We start from the raw sequence: 22,576 nt of genomic DNA on the forward strand, positions 1-22,576 counted from the left end.
TCCACATTTTAACAAATAGCCCAGTTGAAAACAGCCAGTTTTAACAAGTAGCCCAAATCGGCCAATTGAAAGAAACCATAGTCTAGAAAGTCACAAACTACTAAAAAGAGAGAGAAGATGAAAGTTGCAGATTACAGCAACGAAAAAGGCAAGGTTGCAAATAACAAAATCCCATCTTCCCTGTTGATTACCCAAATCATGTCACGTCGTTTCATGGACTACATACTGCGATCCAACATTGCATCAACAGCTTTTTAAAACTGTACTTGGTTTCTCTCACTTATAACCAGTTATAAACATAAATTTCAGGCATCATGGAGTGTTCATGTTTGTAAACAGCCCGAAACACTCAGCGGAGCTCCCGTAAAATGTTGAGTCATCTACTTTGACGGCAGATTCCTGCGTAATTTTTCAAGTCAAGTCGCAAAAGGGTGCAGCCATTCGCGGTATACTGCAGCAGCTATTCCCATTTCGAGCTGTTCGTCAATTCGCTCTCGCCTAGCATCTAATCTGCTGCACATTTCAGTTGGTAGACCGACTGCCGGGGACAGGTGGTGATCCCGGTTTCAAACCCCGGATAATGACGAAATTTTCAAGCACCAAGTTTCTGAAAAAACTGAACGGCTTTGATTTGCAGCCATATGCATACTGAGCCAAACTGTACATACATACTACTGCAAGTACAGAACTGCACACCTGAGAAGACTTGACCGAAGGGGCTGATATAAGAAACTCGCAAGCACACAAACCTCACAAGTACACACACTGCCCCGCTTGTATACAAACGACGTGAACAAACCATACCTCCTAGTTTCGAGGGGCACAAGGAAAGTTTACAGCTATGCGCAAATTTTGCGATGAATGACTGATGCAATAAAGCCATTGTGAATATTTTTTTTATAACCTTCAGTAATACTAAGAGAATCTTACCAATACATTCAATGCGGGAAGCGTTTTCGATGTCATCAGTAGTAATATGGTGTATGGCCCCGCAAGATGACAGCAAATCCAAACATCTCCGCCGCCATTTGTAATGCATCCCGCAGTGAACGTAGCTTGCAGCAGTGCAGCATTTTGTTAACTAAAAAAATAAAAAGAGGGCAACTGCAAATGTTAATATTGTACTTTAAAAATTAAATTGAAGGCTTTAGAGGTGTGCATATATAGTCTGTTTTAGTTTTCGTCGGTTGCGCCATCCACTGTTCATGGCATGGCAGCTATGACACTGAGATGGCAGACGACGCGGCCTCAGGAGACACGAGATAGTATACAATTTCGATGTCTCAGGGAATTGCAGTGAGCAGAACATCCGACCAAACGACGCCGAAGCGTAGCTATATATTATCCGTAAAGCTTTAGTGTAAGCAGCTCTGGGTTATATGAAATGCGAGTAAGACTGGAGGGTCGCGTCCCCGACGACCTCTGGCGCTGCATGGTTATACACAAACACAACACACACACAAGAGAATTAAACAAGTGTTGTGTTTGTGTATAACCATGCAGCGCCAGAGGTCGTCGGAGTCCTATAGAACTAGCCCGCTCGCAAGTTTAGCGTGTTGCACAATTAGAGGCGCGGTGTACCTCTCCCAGCAAAACCGCGGCATCCTTGCAGTTCAAATTTTGCACAGAAATGGTATTTTGTTGCTAGTATATTTTAATACCAAATCTGTTTGGGGTACATGCCTGATTCGATCAAAAGAAGTCAGATGTTCTCATCTTAAGCGGCGGCGACGACGGCAGACGAGCCGCTACCCCAGCGATGGCACTGGTGGCGCTACCTCATGCTGCTTACAACAACTCAAACCTTCTGCCAGAAACGTTCGCCCCCTCTTTTCCTGCTACAGAGTTGTTGTAGCAGCATGAGGTGGCGCCACCAGTACCATTGCTGGGGCAGCGGTCATTGCCGCCGCATAAGATGGGAACAACTGACTTCTTTTAATCGAATCAGGCAAGCACCCCAAACAAATTTCATATTAAAAAATACTAGCGACAAAATGCCCTTTTTGTGCAAAATTTTAACTGCGAGGATTCCACAGTTTAGCTGGGAGAAGCATTCTACATCGCGCCTCTAATTGTGCAACGCGCTGTATTACTACGGAGGGTCGCGGCAGTGCGCGCGGTGTACGTATACGTGCGCGCCGAATCATTAGAGCACATACACACAGTGACACATATACTACAGGAAGAACAGGATGCTTGGGCATAATAGCTGGTGGAATATATCACGAAATGAGCCGTGGTTATTATGCAAAATAATAATAAAGAGCTAAAATCTTTCGTTAATTCATGCTGGTTGAACCACACCCGGCACATCTGCCCCATTCAGCACTGGAAAATATTTACTTACTGCCTCGTTCCAATTTGATTTCCCAGATACACTTTTTTTTTTAAGAAAAAAAAAAAACTGCAGAATGATGTCGGGATGTTTTCAGTATGCAAACGGACAAACAGGGGGCTTCTCTGCATGTCGACTTATGTTACTGTAAAGCCCACCCCTTATGATTTTTTTTTTTTTATGTGCTTGATATATCCTCTTCACTGGCTGTCGTGCTGCATGTATATTACGTGTGCAAAATCCGGCAAAGCAGTGGTAGTGATCGGTTAATGTGATATATGATAAAAACGATCAACAGTGAAAATTCCTAACTGGAAATTTTGTGACTATATTCTGCAATTTAGTGCAAAGGACGAGATTGCTGCACATATTGGTTATTTTAATGTAAAGTGCTTGCCCGATTAGTGAACCGCATGCAAAGGTGATGACAAGACCTCCGCTCATACACACATGCTTCATCTATGTCAAACAATGAACAAGAAGCAAATCAGCAGTGGAGCGCATCAATCTGCTAAAATTGTCAAAGAATTCTTCAACTATAGGTAGCAACATTAGAATAACAAAACTGGTATGTCAGTTGTATTAATGCTTGTGTTACATAAGTAATAGCTGATCTTTTCAATGTTATAATATGCTGTTATAAGTTGACAAATAATATTGTTATGCTGTATTATAAACATGAATTTAACATTACAAAGAAAAATTGCTTTGATATATAGTGTACTCCACATTATACGGTTTCAATAATAACTATAAAACAACATAATAAAAATATACTTCAAGCAGTACAGGTTGCAGAATTTTGCCGCTTTCTTTATTACCGCAAATACATTTTTAAATAAAAGTATAATTTGCACCTAAATCTCTTAAATTCTGCCTGAAACAGAGCGCATGCACAAATATATATATAATTTTGTTATAAAGGTTTGCTTACTATACCACCCCTCTTTTTTCTGTTTACATGAACAATCAAGGAGAAGGCTTCTGTACTCATTTTCACCAAATCTTATATGAACCACCTGGTCTGATGACATACGTTTAACATCACAAGTAAAGGCTCTTAATGATGGCATGGTATGTTGTATGCTTGGCTCTATGCATATGGTATCCATATGGACGATGCATCGAGTTGCATGTTGTTTAGTGTTGTGCAGTTCATATGTCACTATGACTGTTGTTGCACTCTAGCTGCAAATTTTCTAGCTGTTTGACTGGAAATGTCAATTTTCCATCAGGAAGTAAAAACATTCCTGATCAACAGGTTTTCCAGTGCAATATATAATTCAGCTCGAAAAATATGTCATTCTGGAAGAAATATATATGGTTTCCAGCTGGAAAGAAGTGATCTTCAGTTCAACAGTCCAGCTGTAAATGGGGCTCTTTTTTATTATTTTTTCACTAGGCAATTCAAATCAATTGAAAGCAATTCATGTTTATGCTCAACATTTCATTTACAGACTCTCTGACAGAAAGCTGTAGAGACAGCTTAAGGACGAGGTCAAGGAAGCAACAGAATTGTTCAAAGAAGTTTCTAGCAAAGACATTCAGCTTTGCATGCATATAAATGAAAAATGAACCAAAGTACTGACAATATGCAACATTACTATATGTACAATAATATAGAAAAATGCACAAAAAAGTCCCATTTTTAGGTTGAATGAATTAGGTATCATATTGCACAATAAAATAGAAAAACAGGTCACTCTAGAAACATATTGAACACAAAACTTTATGTGTGACTGTCATATGACAGGGATTGGAAAGATAGTAAAGAGTGAGGAAGGTAATTAGTTTGGTAATGTATCATCCCTTTTTCATAGGCACATGTTAAAAATATTGAAACATAGTGCTTCCCCTGATTGGGTCATTAAAAATTGACATTTTTCATAAGCAAAGTCGAATTGATAAAAAAGATTGTAATGATATTCACAGTTTGATGCTGAATGCATGATAACCTCTGTTGAAGGATGTAAATACAATACATTGTTTATGCAACTACGTAGCACCAAACATTAGAATGATGTTACAAAATTGTTAACTTGCCTGAAGGTTGCCTAACGTTCTGTCACATAGTTGTAACATTCAAAAGAAACATTATATTATTAATAACTGCCAAATATTATAATAATGTTATATAATGTTTTATGTTGCATATTGCAAACATTACTTTAATGTTACAAACAAATGTTATTCTAATATTGTCTGCGAAATATTAAATAATATTTGGATCATAAATATATAAAGCAACATAGAATATACATTTTGAACACTAAGTCCCAGCACTTTTGGCCTTTTTCTTCCAGTAACCATGTTTTTTCAATAACATATTTCTTTTCAACTAGAGCTTTGAAATTATGCCTGCCGTAGAATGAAAGCAGCCCTAATATTTTGTTAGAGAGTTTTGATTATTATTCATTCGTCACTATGACTCCTTGCACACCCATCGGCTATGGATATAAAAGCATGACTCTAAATGACTTGTTCAGAGGTGAGTGTAGAAGTTGTGCTGTTATATGTAGTTGTGCTGTATTGTGGTCTTTGCAAAGCGCGCAAGCTGTGTACCATCGTGAGCGGGCCTACATGCTCGGCAAGGTTACTCTACACTTTCACGAATGTTACATTTATGTTGCATACAAGTTAGATTTATATTACTTAAATGTTTATCAACACATTATACCAGCCTAATATGTCCCCTATTGCTAAAATATTTCAAATAAAGACACTGATAACATCAAAATAATGTTCAAATGAAACAAAAATGTTACATTGCTCCAATATTTTGGTGCTCCCTGGGAAATAACTTTCTTTTCTAGACGCAGAAGTGTACTTGGTGTCTATTATTAGTAGTTGCCCCCCATATATCAGCGTGCAATAGTTAAGGTGGGAACAGAATATGACATGGCAAAGTTCTATAGGGGTCAAAAAGAGATATACCAGAATAACACGATCTGTCGGGCTAGTTGGTAACGATCAACCAGATATACCAGGTCTGAAAGATGGTGCGAATCAAAAATATATATCTTGGAGGCATAGTATTCTATAGGGAACATGGGACAATGACTTTCTTTCTTGACCTGGCTGCAAAATGGGAGCTAAGAGGTCATATAATGCAGGCCTTGAAAGCACTGATTCAGGTTGAATGAACCCTTTAATAGTAAAGTCACGATCGGACCAGCAATATATATTGCTGGTCCGATCATGACTTTATATTGACTATATAAGGGTCTTTACTAAATCAGTATAATTGTGATGATATATATGGCGCAGATGTGCTGTCTATTATAAATGGCTTAATAAATATATATGTGTTGCTGCTTTATAAAAATAAAACACTCTAAAATACCTTCCATCTCTCTCAAATCTTTATGCGCAATTTTCTTTCTTTTTTTTTTTTCGGCTATAAGATTTTTTTTTACATCTCGTGGAAGCATACCTCAAGCATGCATACACAACAATCGAATACAACTGAGTTTGATTTCATGTGAAAACCAAAGCCTTGCAAGAACACAGCATCACTTTCCGCTGTTTGTCATCGAAGAGGCAATCAACGAGAAATGCACGCGACAGCCAAGTGAAGCAAAGGCGTTCCGCATTCATGCACTAATTCTTGCCACCGCATGCCTCGCACTGCACAATAATTGTTGTGAACGTCAGGCCGTTTCGTTCCTTCCGTACTTCTCGCTGCCCTTTTGCTCTCCGAATGAACCGCGCCACCTTCTTTCCACATTCCTTTGTTTTCTTTGTTTTGTTTTTTTCCTACACACCGCATGCTTTCCCTCACAGCTCCTAGGCCTACGTAAAGTTAGCTTCTTAGCACAGCTGAAAGTCTAGTGGTAAAGCCAGTTTAAGAAAACTTTGCCTCGCGATTCTGTATCGCGCGTGCGGCGATGTCATTTCATGGGAAGTACGTCGCCGCTGCCAGATACTATATATAACCGATTCTTGTCAAAAATGTCTTTACTATAAAAGTTCAAATATTTACAGTCGTCTACTGAACATGAATTGGGACTTGAGTTTTACAATTAACTCCGAGTTTGCTACAGCGAGGTTACTGTTATCATTTCAGTTCAATTGGTCATTTGGTCGGGTCGGATGCGAATTTTTTTTTTATTTCAAGGTGAAATTAGAAAGCAAGAGCTAGGCCTGTTTATCTTAAATTGCTTGAAACATACCAGTCCCATTAATATTTTAAATAGTATATTTTCCAAGTGCTCTACTGGAAGCTAGCTTCATTTTCGGCTGCAAATATAAATGAAGTAATTGCAGTACGCAAACTGGTAGATTACTGCTTCATATCTTAACCATAAAATGAATAAATGAGCATTATATATTTTCCACTTGGCCACAACAGCTTGCACAATTGGTACTGTTCACGCCATGGACATTTCCGCCAGGGACATAAGAAAAGCAGCTGCTGTGGAAGAATAGAACCTCAGATAATATACTAGCCGGTATTTGAATACAAATAATCTCATATTTAAGGAAAAAAAAATGTGCTGTATGAGCTGTATAACTGTCCCCGGCTATTAATCTAATTACTTTCTTTTGAAGCATTAGTACCTTAGTAATGTTAGTGCTTTATGTGATGGTCCAGACCAAATGGCAATAGTTAAGATAAGATTGAAATATTGTGTTGTAGATTATCAACTTTAGATTTGGAGAAAATTCTCAGTGACACCTGCAAAGGATGCCAACAGACTGTGACACTCTCTTTGCAATATATGTAATCTGTTCTGTTCCTTTCATATGTGCATCAAAAATAACAGCAAATGATTTAAAGCTGTCGATAATTTCTATTGTATTATTAAGTTTTAAGGTAAGTAAAATGAGTGCTGATAAAGTTCCTTTAAAGTTTAAAGGTCAAAAGAAAACTGTTTTAAATTTCTTACTATCGACAATTAACAAGTTCATTTGATATTAACCATCTGTTTAATGACTGAAGAACAATGTTCCCTCTTTTTAATAGGTTACCTGTGGATGAGTCAGTAAGAAAAAGCTTGTATCATCAGCTTACAGAACATTGAAAGCAAGTTTATATAACCATATCATTAATATAAGCACTAAAAAGAAACGGACCCAGAGGGCTACCCTGGGAAGCTCCACATTGTATAGTTTTTAAACCAGACAGGTTACCATCAGTACAGACAGCCTGTTTACGCCGACTATATGAGAGAAACAGATTAAGAAGAGAGCCGCGGATGCCATACCTTTTAAGTTTATGAAGTAATATGTTATGACTGAGGAGTTCATGCATTTTACCAAAGTCTACAAACATGCCTAGCGTTGTGTTCTTACATTCAAAACCCTGTAAAATAATTTCATTTTGCAGCAGCTGAGCAGATTCAGTGGACCATCGTTTGCAAAAGCCGAACTGATTGTCATTAATAGTAAAGAGTGTTTATCGAAGAGTTCTCAGTTTTTTTAACTATAACTTTCTCTAGAGCTTTTGAAAAAAAACAAAAACGGTCGAATGAAAATTGGTCGGCAGTTATATATTTCATTCTTATCTCCTCCCTTAAAGATTACTGAAACCTTGGAAGACAGGAATGAACGGCTCAGAAATGACGAAGACACAATTCATCATTCCTTTCCTTGAAGGAATGACCAAACAAATGAGTGCTCACCAAGCATATCGTTGTTTGTTGCCATATGTGCCCCTATCCATTTTTGTGTGCTGTCATCCTCTCATGCAAAACAAAACTGTTCAATCTGCTAAATTAGTGAGCTTCATTTCTTGTCATATGGAACAAATAATTTGTTCTCAAATTGCTTCACATCAACACATTCTGGCAGTTGACCTGTAGCTGCCTGGCTGTGCCAAGCAGCCACTACCTGACACAGAAAGCTTGATGCAAGAACCCTCCTGCACTGGACATAATTATATGCTGCATCAAGTGGTGAACAAAGCTCAGTGTTTCTAAATGCAAGTTACCAATTAGTACTATCGATATTATCATATACATTCTGTCAGAATCAGTAAAACTGTACGCTCTAGAACATGCATGGCACAGTGAAGTGAAACTGCAATTCCATCTTGCCTCCCATATATGACTTTGCTTTTTTTCATTTGATGTGCGTATGTCTATATATAGTTCAATCCACATGGTAAGTATAAGTATTTAAATAGCACCTCAACAGCTCAGTGACTGGGCGCTCGACTGCTCTATCCAAGAATATGGGATCGAATCATGGCTGTGGAAACTGCTTTTTGGCAGCAAGAAAAGCAAGGTGCCCATGTGCTCTGCGATGTCAGTGCACAGGTGGTAAAAATTTACAAAGCCCTCCACTACAGCATGTGGCATAGCCCGAGTCCCTCTGGGATGTTAAAGCTCATAAACCGACTCAAACCTATTACTAAGAGCAATTTTAGTACGCTCAAATCAATGTGCTTGATATGTCCGCCATCTTAAATGTATGTCAAATTCAGCTGCCTGTGAAACAGCGTGTATTAATATGACTACAATGCAGATGTTTTAAAACACTAAATATCTCAGAGTTTCTTTTAGGCAATGAAAATGTACAACACAGCATGCCTCTCCAGGGCATGCAAGTTTCAAGTTACATATCATTAGCATAACCACATTCACTATACAGGATAAAGGCCTCTAGTTTCTCTCCAACTAACCCTCTCCAATGTAAACTATGCTTTATCCCTACAGGCTGTCTACTTCCTAAGCCCACCTGGCTATCTGGGTCCCCTTGGTAATATATATTTTCCTAGAATTCATTCCTTTACAACTAACTGCTGAATACCTTGCCTTTGACTTCCCGCTTGTTCACTAATCCACTAGGCTCTCTTCCTACCTTTGCTTGTGGTGTTCTCTTCCTTGTCCCTGTCCTGTGTGCACTGGTAATTTTCCAACATTCAATTTCAAGTCTTTTTGTCATCCTCCAAGTTTCTATCTTATCAGTGGTCACAAGCAAGGTATCATGCTTGCCTTTTGAGACATATAGATTACCTGCTAGTGCTGATTTCAGTGGGAATATACTTGTCAGATGCACTACACTAGCATTACAATAAATGTGCAACTCACAATAGTCCACATTATTATTTTAGACACATCAAAAGATTATCAAAAGCAGAGCTTAAAGTCAGGGGGGTGTCGCGGCGTCCAAGAACCCTCACCAGTTTTTACGAGAGGTCTGAGACTTGAATATATTGGGTGTCCAGCACTGCACGAATATGAAGCAGGTGCAACCTTTTACTCTTCTCAGTGGCAATCAGAGAATGCTTATGATTGTTAGAAAATTTTGCAGCAAGTTGTTTTAAGAATTATTGCTTTGTTTTAGTAAGAATCAGAATTTCTAAAATCTGCAATGAAGAAAACAAAGGTCAGTCCCTCTACACAGAGGCTGGAACTAGTTAAGTTATTCTACACACATACCATCTCTTCGATTTTGCTGGTTCAGTGCACACTGTGTTTTAGGTGCTGGCTGAGCAAATTGTCAATATGCTTACACAATATTATTCAGATGTTGTACTCGTCACCAGTCAAACAGACCAAGCTGGTAGTTCTTACAATATTTCTTGCTAATTGTCAATGGGTTCACTTGAAGTGTAAAAATTATAAAATATATTTTTCCTACCTAGTTGATTTTACATTTAAAGTGCGATTAAGATTGTGCTTCCTGTGTAAAGTGTTTTAAAGAACATAGCACTCTCGCTGCTCCTATAAAGTTTACTCAAATACATTTATTTGCAAAATTTCTATTTAAACTTATTTACTCTTATAAAGTTTTCTTCGCAACCAGTCAGAAATTCAGTTCTCGATGTGAACTGTGCTACAAGATAGTGGTTTCAGGAAACAATATTACATATGTTACAAGTGCTAACGCTTTGTTGTTTCACTATAAGCTGCTTTATGTCACATATTGTTTGTCGATCATGCTTGCAGAGCACAGGGATTAATTTTTTTGGGTGCATGTCATAAAATGATCACGAAAACCTCCTTCGTATATAATATGATCGTATATAATATGCTCGAATTTCTAGAGTACCCTCTCTGACAGAGCCAGACTTTAAGCACTGAAAGTAATTCATTCATTTCAAGATTACTTTTGCTAAAGTGAATAACTGCTGTTTCTATACATCATATCATGCACTCCCGGTACAATGCTAAGAAAGCAGTAATGACATATGCGGCAAGCCTGTCCCACAGTGATGGATGAACAAAAAAATACAGAATTGAGTAGAACTGTGTGTCCAAGGGTCACAACCATTCTCAAAGCAGGTACATGTAAGGCGTCGAGGGTCCATCGAAGCGACAGCGGTGCAAAATGGTTGAAGGTCAAAACTAGTTGAAAGTGCGCAGTAACACTCACTGTTGCATCAGCTATAGGCACAGTGGCGCTTTGTTACACTTGTCATCATGGGCGAAAAAGGAGTTGGGGGGGGGGGGGGGGGGGGAAGAGACAGGCGGAAATGTTCATGGTGTGAAAATTACCCAGCGCAAGCTGCCATGGTCCCGCGAACATGGAATCTATAAATCATATCATTCAGTGGCTTAGAACGGTGGAAGCAGCTCGCCGCGAGAGCAAGGCACCGAGTTTGCCTCTTATTACTTCTTTGAGTGCAATGAATGTGGCGATTGTTTGACCATGATTCTGTTTTTGTTGTTTTGTTGCCATTGTCATATTTTTAATAGCCTGTTATGTAGGAAAAGGAGAGGGAATAGTTTCACTGGATAGAATTTGGCGGTAAGATGAAAGAATGTGCTCTAGTGTCTGGGGAAAAGTTTTGTTCACAAGCTTTACTTAGTTTCTATATGGATGAAATCCAGACAGTAAATGAGAAGGAATTTGCTCTGCAGAGGTAATTGTAATGTTACTACTTTTTGGGAGCAGTAATTAGTAATTTCATTACATTTTTAACACTGCTTGCAAGTAATTGGTAATGTAATTAAACTGCTTTTGAACAGTAATTTTGCCAAGTATGGTGCCAATTTAACCCAGACAAAAAAAAAAAAAAGATACCATTATGTCTATTAGGAATGAAGTAGATTAAATAAGACATGCCAGCTGGACTTGTGAATGTAATCATGTAGCTCAAATGGTTTTTCTACTTCTGATTGGCAATCACATTGGAACATCCAATTAGAAGGCCCTGTTGAACATTCAATAAACAAATGTTGCAACTTAAACTGCTGTGTAGTTTGCATAATTTCTACGACCACAGCAGTTGATTAAACGAAGTAACTTTGATCCCTGAAGATCTGCTACTAAGTAGGGTCCAATGTGCGAGGTCCCAAAAAGAAAAGATTGTGTCAACTCTTCCGGTATATATGTAGGTTCGTATGGTTTATGTGTCATATGCATGCTTGCCTGTCGCCTGCTTGGAGCTGCCATTTCAGGTCAGTGCCGGCAGAATAAGCATTAAGATTGGAAGCCTTAGCTGAACTGCCCAACTGGAATGTTCAATTTAATCAAATTGGAGCTTCGAGTCTGTTCCAAAAGCGTGTTTAGAAACTGATTTCCATGGAAATCATTTTTTTTTTTTTTTCACACAAGAACAAGCCAAAAGACTGCACTGCACTGACTTGACAAATATCTAAAAGATGGCAACTTTATTGAAATATGGGCGGAGAGGCTCCGCAAGAAGGGCTGAGTTATTTCAGATACAAGGCATATACTGCAGAGTACAAGTGCACCTTCCAAAAACAGGAGTCTGCATTATGTCCCGTTTTTGCTGACCTACCAACATAGCTTGATCAGCCACACTGCTGAGCCACAATGCAAACCCAATTCGCGCTCATACATGTAGTTTTATGTAAGTACCAAAAGCAACCTCAAATATTCACCAGCTGTTCCTGACTGCAGTTCCTTTTTGACAGGCGATTCTATCAAATTGTTTTTCACGAAATTCTAGCACTGAATTGATTGCGGACGAGTAGCCTAGCTGGCCGCAGAACGATTTCGGAGATAACTGCAGTGCCTTAACGTACCGCCTGAGAGCTATGGAATAGAACACTGCAGCGACTGCAGTTCTTTCGTATTTGAAGGCGGAATACGAAGACAACGAGATAAGCAGCCCACGGGGAGACGAATTTCCTTGCGTCGAGTGAAGTGCACAATGCACAGCCGAACCCGAAGCCCAGAAGCCCGATGTCACAATCAAGCGCGTCCAAACTCCGTCATTCTGCGCGCAATGCTGACCAAGGTAGATGTAGTAGATGGGCATGAACGGGCCTTTAAGCAGACCTAAAGCAGCGCCCACCCACACGCTCCTCCACTCCTGGCACTCCTGGCGCTCGCCAGCGCGGGAGCGGCTAAAACTCGCCATGAATAATGCCAGTGTTGCCTGGATTTTTGCTGGACAGCCGCCCTGAATCCCTAGCAATCCCTAGGTCAGATTGTCCCTAGTTGGGGGCACGGCGTGCCGGCGGGCCACCGCTCATTGCCCGCCACCCACCACCCACCCTGCTTGGGGGTGCCGCCGGTGACGCGGCGGCGGTTTGGTGCCGTGGCTTTTGTTGTAGTAAACGAGACTGTGCCTGTTGCACGGACGGGTGCGATCGAACTGACTGGTGTGCGCGCCATGAACAACCCTGGCACATCTGCTGCGGCTTCGGTACAGAAAGGTTAGTGCCCGGTCTGTGAAAAGATTTGTTTAGTTGTGGACAAAGCACGCCAACGAAGGTGCCGCCATGTTCAAATTTTAGCTGCCCCTTTTGCGTGCAATGTTCGTGTTTATATGCTGTCCGCTTACCGTTCTTATTTGTCACATACTGCAGGGATTTGTGCCAAGGTATGCACTTACAGCACGCGCCAATTTAGCACGGTTGAAGGCGAGCACTGCACTGTCTTATGATGCTGCTAACTGGCGCTTGATGCATTGTCTTCTATCAACCAGATACTCACGGCACTCGTCAGTGATTAGCTGCTTAGGGCGACGAAGCTCATTTTATGCTTTTTTCGTTCTTGGCCCCGATTCTCCATACGCTGTTCGTTTTGATCACATCCGGGTGAAGTACTTGCCTATGATATCGCTCGAGCATCACTAGCTTGAAACTAGTGATACATATTGAGCACCAAAAGCTCGAAACTAGCACTGAACCTTTTACAGCCAAAAGCGGCAGCTATATGGATGATATTCTGCGTACCCTTGATGAAATTTTACCTAGTTTGCGTCGGGCACGACAAAAGGATAAGCTCTGTTGAGACAACAGAAATGATAACGTAAATACCGTTTAGACAACTCCATTGTAGCACGGAGACCACGTAGCGGTGCTTCGAAGTAATGAACCCGCTACTGAACTCCCATTATGTGTGTGTGATTTTTTTTTTTCCTGTACCTTTAGTTTCTTACACTCCTTAATAGAGCCCTGCACGGGTTGGGTTTTCCAGCCCCTTCCCTGGCCCACATTTGAAGACCATCCCGGGCCCATGGTTCCAAGCCCATCGGCAATGATTACATGGCCCGGACCCGGCCTGCGCTTCCACGACAGGACCCGTGCCAAACCTGCAAAGTAAGTCTGAGCAGACGCCTTAAAAATGTATTGCTTAACTAGCACATAACAATAAATCAAGATGAGAGACAAACCTTGCAAAATATTCTTGGTAGAGAAGGACACAGTTAAAGCACCTACAGAAGCAAAGGCTCGGTGAAGAATATTTTGAGAAGACATTTTATGTAAAGCTATCTAGCACAATGTACATTTAAAAGGTATGGATTACGGGCATTTAACTATGACTCCTTATAAGCAATTGGCTCTTGGTGCAAGTTCTTTGCTTAATCACCTACAAAAAGACTGCCCCTGGCAACTTTGCCCCAGGAACATGAGTGGGCAAGGGCAGAAAAAACCAAAATTTACATATTCATTGAAGAAATCACAGCCACATTGCCATATCTCTGTGGAGACGAAAAGCGGTAGTGTCTGTTTATTGTGCATGTATATGTTATTGGATATGTAAAGATTCCTAAAGCAATAAGCTCTTATCCTAAAGCATTTATTGTAGCGTAGAGACATTCTTTGGGGGGGGGGGGGGGGGGGGGGCAAAGCAGACAGTCAGAATTTTTATGAACAGATGGCTGCCTGCCGAGCAGTCAATTGAAGGTCCTTGTCCAGGGGCTGTTATGAGGCTTCAAATGTCCAGCCGTTAGCGGTAACACAAAGGTTAGAAGCTACCCTCTTGCTCACTGATTGCCGAGAAATCCTAAGCTGATAGTGTTGAGTACTTCAGTAGGCACGTGCGTATGCAAACGGGCTGTGTCATGCATGACAGGTTACAGCACTTCATAACACCTCCATTGTAGTACAGTTCGCTATCGAGTTTTGAGCCTTTCCTTTTTAACTTTTTTCACTTGTGTCATTGAATGCAGCCCGGCATGTTCATACTAAATTACTTGGACAAAACACCGAGCGGCACTGATTAAACTCTGTTTACAAACGAGCGTTCTCTCATTCTCTGTCAACATATGTACTAGTAGTGGTTTATTCATAAACCACTGGAATGATTTTAGTGCTGGAATTCCATCTCCAAAAGAAGCCATACACAGCTTTACCCAGCCTGGCCTGGTTCCACCACTGCAAGCTGCGAGCCCAGGCCTGCATGTCAAGCCAGAGCCAGGTCCAGACCCATAAAAACGGCAATTTTCCAGCCCGGCCCAGGTTTTCGGGCTGCCCGAATTCATGCTCTGCTCCAAACACTTGAAATTATTTGCCGAGAATAAGTTCTCAGCAGGCAGTACTTTGGTAATCTTTGTTAGGAAGAAATTACATGCCATAACTTTTTTGCCTTGGAAACTTGGGTGATATCTGGCTTACACGACTACCTCAAAAATATCACCCAGACGTGTCCCTTGCCTGCAGTCGCTTGCTGTACAAACAGCATTGCAATTTATTTACTGACACTATGGCGCATGTAGTGCGAAACAAAAGGAGGTCATTATTTGCTAAAAGATGATTGTGAAAGTATGAAAAATTTCAGTCACTGCTATTTTCATGGGAAAATGTTGCATGGCCTTGTATAGCCAATTAGGGCCAATTGACGAGAAATTTTTGCTCAAGATTTCTGCCAGCAGAGTGGGCACTGCTGTCATTTCTAATAGCTATTTCGTTCATTCATTTGCAGCGGCACCAACATGTTCTTTTGTCTGTGTTTTGTGCACCCATATTCTGTTCGTTGCTTTAAAACATTTCTGGGTAAGTGCAGTCGAGACCGCGAGCATAGTGTTGGGCGAATTCACCAGGCGGCATGACAAAAGGAGGCAGTGTGGTGTAGAGGAATCTACTTGTGCCAAAGACAGAGACTGCAACCATGCCAGACAGGTTGCCAAGACATCGAACGAGAAGCCAGACTAGCCTATTGCCGAGAAGCTTACCAAATGCGGAATCAAGCCAAGACTGAAGCGGCAGCTACAAATGCGGCACCGGCCGATGGCTAATGCTCTTGACTTGGTTCAAAGAGAGCTGAACCCCTAAAATTTTTAATATTTCATAACAAAGGCTTCAAGGATTTGCCTCAAGTGATTCCAGGTAGCCCTGCATGCACAAACCTTTGTCACGGATACACCTGCAAGAAACAAATAGTGGCACGTAATTGCTTCAAGCGATGGTCTCTTTGTTTTCCTTTTTAACTTGATACCATAAAAAGCACCCTGTGTGGCAGCACCTGCTGACTTGGTCATGTCATGTGGCCTTGTGATGTCACACAACCTACCGACAGTAATTGCAGTGCTGCGTCACCTTCCTGCCACTTGCTAGATACACGCCCATAATTTTTCATGGATGCCAGATTTTCTGCAGTATGGGACCCATCACAATATTTTTTGTTGCCAGAATCCAATAGTGCAGTGTTTCGTGACTTTTTTGTCACTTGTCCGGCAGCAAGACATTTATTGCCGAGATATTTCGATTTGAAGTTGAAGAGGTCTGTTTTCCTTCTGAGGGATTTAGACTTGGGAAAATGACGCAAATGATGGTGTAAACATAGACTCCATGATTCTTGATGCATAGCGAGCAGTGCAATCTAGCAGCAGCTGAAATTAAAGCTACAGTTCGTCAAAGCAGTCTATTTGTTTGCACCAGGCATAGATCCTGAGCTTGACTGCAAAGTTCTCGCAGTGAATCTTGACCTTGGCACCCACAGAGCATGCGGCGCTTTTTAGAGTTGAGGTCACTTGACTAACAGGATAGAATGTACGAGCGCCGACGTGGCGGCAAAGTTTGTAGCTAGCGAAGCTATGGATGCGGCCACTGACATTGCCGAGCTACCATCACGAGTGACGAGTAAAGACTGCTACAGACGGTCTTTTTTGAATAGCAGCAAGGGGTGAACAATGCATTGTGGCAGAAAGTTAAAAGAAAAAAGGGGTACACAGGGCCTGTTTTGCTCAATTTATTTCGTTTCCTTCACAATTGTATTTCTTAATATGAACCAACTGAGCTCCCTTTCGTTCAATGCTTACTTGCGTGTCTACACCTTATGTGGTGTACTCTAGCGTCGCTGCCCTGCAGATGGCAAACCGATGTGCCAGTAAGGTCTGTGCATGCACGCTGGGACAGCAGAAAATAGAGAAATAGAAATATTACGAGATAGTTTGGCAAACTCCTATGCTTATCATAGATATGAGACATCGGTGACACTATTAACAGCCAGCAAAAGCATTCAGCACTCTTGGGATGCAATTGTTTAGCGGTGAGTGAAAAATATGTGTAAAAAATGCAATTGCACTACACAAGTAATGTAATGCGAGAGGTCTCAGCTGTTCGTGTGGCACAATGGCTAAGACATTCAGTTAAAACTCCAAAGGATTTAGGATTAAATCCCGTTCGAGACTAAATTTTTTTACTTAAGCACCCATGCCTTTTTAAATCTTACTTTTTCCAGCCTTTCTTTTCTTTCCCAGCTCCACTCGGGTCTGTGCAGGTTTATTCTGCCCAGTAAGTTATAACTTAATCCTGTGTGCATTTCATACCAGATTTTTCAATAGAGAAGCGCTTACTGAGGCATGAACTTCATCAGAGGAAAACTCTGCTGCTCCGCACTTGTAAACCAAAGCATGTATATCAAAAATGAAACCATGTGGTGATGCCAAATGCATAGCTGTGACTTCAAAGAACCAAAACATACCAAAACGAAACTGACTGCCTATGGCACTGCCAAGCACAAATTTATTTTTGGCTTCCAATATTTAGCCTGTCCTTTTGCCATTTTTGAAACAAAAGTTAACAATTCAAACATGCAACGGGATCCCTTGCATGTCATTGTGCATGCATTTGTGATTTCTGTATTTCTGCAATGCCTGCATTTCTGTTCTCTTTTTTCTACCTTATAAGAGCCTTGTTTTCAGTGAAAGTGGTGTTTTTGTGATTAGGAGCCAGTATACCATAGCTGCAAGCCTACTTTTTCTTTCAGTGTACCTTTAGCACTACTTGCAGGTCTACTGCAGGTCTTTCGTATTGCACTCTGAACAATTTTTTACCCATGCTTTTCATTAAGATTTTCGAAGCATGATGGGTTGTAGTGAATGGATTTGATTGCACCTGAAAACTTAAACACAAATTGAGAGCCTGTAATTTCTCTTTTTTTTTTTTTTTGCTCACTGCGTGTTCTTTGCGAATTATGAATTTGACCACTTGCTTCACGAGGCAAGGCTTGAGGACGTTGAAGCTACTTTGATTGCCCGTCACTAGGCACAGTTATAGCAGTCTCGTAGCTCACTGGGTGCATAGCCACCAGCAGGCTCAGCATATGTATCTAGGCATGCGGCTTCTTGTTGGTTGACCCCTTATCATTTATACTGCTCAGTTTTATTGAATAATGGAAGCGTACAAGTTGACGCAGGAAATGAAACGCCATGCAGTCCTCATCGCACTGGCCGCGCGCCACAGCGACTTGGAAATTGCCAACTTTCTGAATGTAGCGAAGTGTTTCGTTAACAAAGTGCGGACAGAACTGATGTGCTGTGACGGTGACGTGGCATCTGTGGCGAAAAGGAAAAAGCACAGTCAGCGGTCAGACGTCGTCAGAACACCTGATTTTCTTCAGAGGCTGCAAGTCATCGTGAGTGACAACCCAGAGAAGTCAATGCGGGCCATTGCAAAGGAGCTCAATGTCGCAGAATCGGCTGTCAGGCTTGCTGTGCACGAGGACGTGAGGTACCATTTCTGTGTCATGAGGAGGGCGCAATTCTTTTCTGGTAAAGCTCAGGAGAATCTTCTGCTCTGGTCCAAGCGCTTGCTAGGCAAGCTGAAGAGCCTGGAACGCTCATTTTTTTCTTTCAGATGAAAAGAATTTCGATCAAGACCAAAAAGCTAATTGCCATAATGAAAGATAGCTTTACGGAAGCGCTAATGAGGTGCCGACAGCGTTGCACACAAAATTTCTGTCTGTGATGGTGTCAGCAGCCGTCAGCAACAAGGGTGATGTCATGCTGCCACACTGTTTTGCAGAAGGACTCCGCGTTAATGCTGCCGACTACGCAGAGGTGCTTGCCACCGTTGTGAAGCCCTGGACTGATACTGTTTCGAAAGGAAAACCTTGTGTCTTTCAGCAACATTCGGCTCTCGCCCACACCGCTTGCGTCATCCACGAGTGGCTAGCCAACAACTTCCAATAACCACATCACTCCCAACTTGTGGCCTCCTAGTTGTCCAGATTTGAATCCACTCGGCGTCGTTGAGAGAGAAGCCGACAAAAGGCCACATAATACAAAAAACTGAAGGTCGCCACTGCGAACTCAATGGGCAGTACCTCTAAGAACCACCAGATCCGTGCACGCAGCCATTTCCGAAGCCGAATTGAATTGGTTACTGCTACAAGTGGCACATTCATTGAGTAATGTGAAAATAAACAGTAAGAGAAATATCTCCTAAAGTTTGGTGAATATATATATATATTTGCTGGAGATATTCTCTGCCTGAAGCCAACATTGCACCCGGTATATTGCAAGATATGTGGCTCGAAAGTTCAGGCACAAATCAAAATGCAGTACTTATTCTGTATCTAATTTTGAGCAAATTATGTGTGCAAAAAAAAAAAGAAAACGAATTCATCTCAAATTTTGACCACCAAGGTCTTCTTTATACGTCTGCAGAGCTTGCAAAGCTCGTAAACACGCTGGAAATTTCGATTTTCTTAAATTATTTCATTTCAATAATTGAGATTAAGACAAGCAGCATTCATAATTTTGCGATGTTTTTGAAAAGCCCAGAGGTTCCCGAGCCTGGATATTCTGCCCATGACAGAAAAATTACTCTTCGCATAGAGAAGTTCTACGTCCAGATGAGGTTCTGTTTTTATGTGAAGACTAACAGCAGAGCTCTAAACCAGAGCAGATAATGCACCTGAAGGTGAGGAGATGGAAAAAATTATGTTCTAGGGCTCTATTTAATGACTCTGCCCGCATCTTGTGTATTTTCAAATTTAGCAGCTTAATTCATTCACGTGCTCGTAGTTCAGTGACATTTTCATATAATCCTGTAGTGTTTCTTAGGTTGGTACCATATGCTTGAACTATTTATATTCACTTAAAGGGGTCATTGATGCAGGCATTGCGAAATCAGGGGGTAGACGAGCCGTACGTGAAAGTGCTGGAAGATATATATAGTGGCTGCACAGCAACCATAGTTCTGCATAAAGAAAGTAACAAAATTCCCATAAAGAAAGGTGTTAGGCAAGGAGACACAATCTCCCCAGTACTATTCACAGCTTGTTTAGAGGAAGTATTCAGAGACTTGGAATGGGAACAGTTAGGGATAAGGGTAGATGGAGAATAACTCAGTAATCTGCGATTTGCTGATGACATTGCCTTGCTAAGCAACTCGGGGGATGAACTGCAAATAATGATTGATGACCTAGACAGAAAAAGTAGAAAGGTAGGCTTGAAAATCAATATGCAGAAGACTAGGGTAATGTTCAACAGCCTCGGGACGGAACAGCAGTTTACATTAGGTAGCGAAATATTGGAAGTAGTAGGCGAATATGTCTACTTAGGACAGGTAGTAACCGCAGATCCGGACCATGAAAAGGAAATAACAAGAATAACATTGGGATGGAGCGCATTTGGCAAGCACTCGCAGATTATGACTAGCAGCTTACCGGTATCGCTCAAGAGGAAAGTATACAACAGTTGCATCTTGCCTGTACTCACCTATGGGGCTGAAACGTGGAGGCTAACCAAGAGAGTTCTACTTAAGTTGAGGACAACCCAGAGGGCTATGGAACGAAAAATGGTAGGGGTAACATTAAGAGATAGAAAGCGTGCAGAGTGGGTCAGAGAAATAACTCAAGTTACCGACATTCTAGTGGAAATTAAGGAGAAGAAATGGACATGGGCAGGACATGTATTGCGAAGAGAGGATAACCGATGGTCGCTGAGGGTAACAAACTGGATTCCAAGGGAAGGAAAGCGTAGCAGGGGGCGGCAGAAAGTTAGGTGGGCGGATGAGATTAAGAAGTTCGCAGGGGTCAAGTGGATGCAGCTAGCACAGAACCGGGTTAAGTGGAGAAATATGGGAGAGGCCTTCGCCCTGCAGTGGGTATAATCAGGCTGATGATGATGATGAAAGGGGTCATGACAGCTAAAATTTGAGCATAAACTGATTATTGCATTTCACTCCATTCACGTTGATTATAAATCCTTGAAATTTGAGATTTCAGTACAGTGGATAGTTTAAAATAAATTTTTATTATTAATAGCGAAAGCAGCTTTATGGTTTGGCAACCTTGGGCGCTGACGTCACACGATATTGTCACGTAGTGGTGACGAGGTCGACGACACAAATGAGGGGTCGATGATTGCACTAAAGAAACTCTTTATTTGGGCTGACTTGCGCCCGCAAAAGAACTAAGCAACTCGGCGGCGGCGATAGGAACAAACGTGCTCGTCGATCGTTGAACAAAGAATGCTCGTCACACTCGTCAACGCTCAATTTAAAGGCTGCACAGAACAATCTAGATAACGTCGCAAACAGCTACCAGCACGGGCTGGAACATTGTGGAAAGACACCCGAGTGGCCGGAACCTTCGAGACAGATCTCTGTGCATCTTGCGCTACAACAAAACTGATAAAGGTGTGACTCGCGACATCGAGCATTAACAAACAAAGATTACGGAACTGATACGCGGTCCAGAATCAGAGTGATATGCCTGTATGCCGGCGGCTGTTAAAAAACAACAAATACAGTTTTGAAGGTTTCGCGGCATTACTCCCCCCTTAAAAAAAACATCGCCTCGATGTTCCAAAACAAAGAAACTTAAACACTGCAAAGTTTAAACACCACAGATTCTTTAACGCGCGTAATATGGCTTCAGTCGTACAACATGTACAATTTCTGGGCGTTCGCATCGCCGTTGTGATGCTGAGGTTCCGTCGGGAATGACTTCATAGTCTAGTGGTCCGACGCGGCGAATTATTTTGTACGGCCCAAAGTATCGACGCAACAACTTTTCGCTTAATCCGCGACGGCGAATTGGTGTCCAAACCCACACTTGGTCTCCTGGTTTGTACTCTGCGTGGCGTCGTAGTAAATTGTATCGTCGGCTGTCGGTGCGCTGTTGGTCTTTAATACGCAGCCGTGCGAGTCGTCGGGCTTCCTCTGCACGCTGCAGGTAGGCGGCGACGTCAAGGTTGTCTTCGCTGGTTACGTGCGGCAGCATTGCGTCGAGCGTCGTCGTGGGCTCCCTGCCGTACACAAGCTTAAACGGGGTCGCTCTGGTCAACTCCTGGACTGCCGTGTTATACGCGAAGATCACGTACGGCAAGATGGCGTCCCAGGTCTTGTGTTCAGCGTCGACGTGCATAGCGATCATGTCCGCGATCGTTTTGTTCAGGCGCTCCGTAAGGCCATTGGTCTGGGGATGATACGCAGTTGTTCGTCGATGGCTTGTGTGACTGTATTCCAGGATGGCTTGCGTCAACTCTGCCGTAAACGCCGTTCCCCTGTCCGTGATGAGCACTTCTGGGACGCCGTGTCGCAAGAGAATTTGTTCGACAAAAAATTTGGCGACTTCTGCCGCGGTACCATTTGGTAGTGCTCTTGCTTCGGCGTAACGGGTAAGGTAGTCAGTGGCCACGATGATCCACTTGCTACCCATAGACGAAGATGGAAAGGGGCCGAGGAGATCCATCCTAATTTGTTGAAAGGGAAGGATTGGGGGCGGAATCGGGTTTAGTAGTCCTGCTGGTCTGATCGGTGGCGTCTTGCGTCGTTGGCACTCACAATACGTCTTCACATAGTGGGCAACTTCGGCAGGCAGTCGCGGCCAGTTAATACTCCTGGATTCGACGCAACGTGC

At 41.9% G+C, this 22,576-nt stretch overlaps 1 protein-coding gene across 10 annotated transcripts in view; it reads right to left on the minus strand.

The window, feature by feature from the left end:
• LOC146206971 (uncharacterized) overlaps positions 1-1,463 on the minus strand; it is a 138,765-nt gene extending 137,302 nt beyond the window's left edge. For 9 of the 10 annotated variants that reach the window (XR_014703896.1, XR_014703872.1, XR_014703864.1 and 6 more), the window contains exon 1: positions 931-1,075. Coding sequence is in view for 4 of the 10 variants with exons in the window: in XM_084588379.1 (XP_084444505.1) it covers positions 931-966 (36 nt within the window). In the remaining 6 variants the exon portion in view is untranslated. Of the gene's footprint in view, positions 1-930 lie in introns of all 10 variants that reach the window. The other variant, XM_084588527.1, reaches the window with a different exon arrangement.
• Between the last annotated feature and the right edge of the window lie 21,113 nt (positions 1,464-22,576).

This window comes from Amblyomma maculatum, chromosome 1, assembly GCF_055883805.1.
Source record: "Amblyomma maculatum isolate TAMU_Amacu chromosome 1, ASM5588380v1, whole genome shotgun sequence".
Lineage (NCBI taxonomy): Eukaryota > Metazoa > Arthropoda > Arachnida > Ixodida > Ixodidae > Amblyomma > Amblyomma maculatum.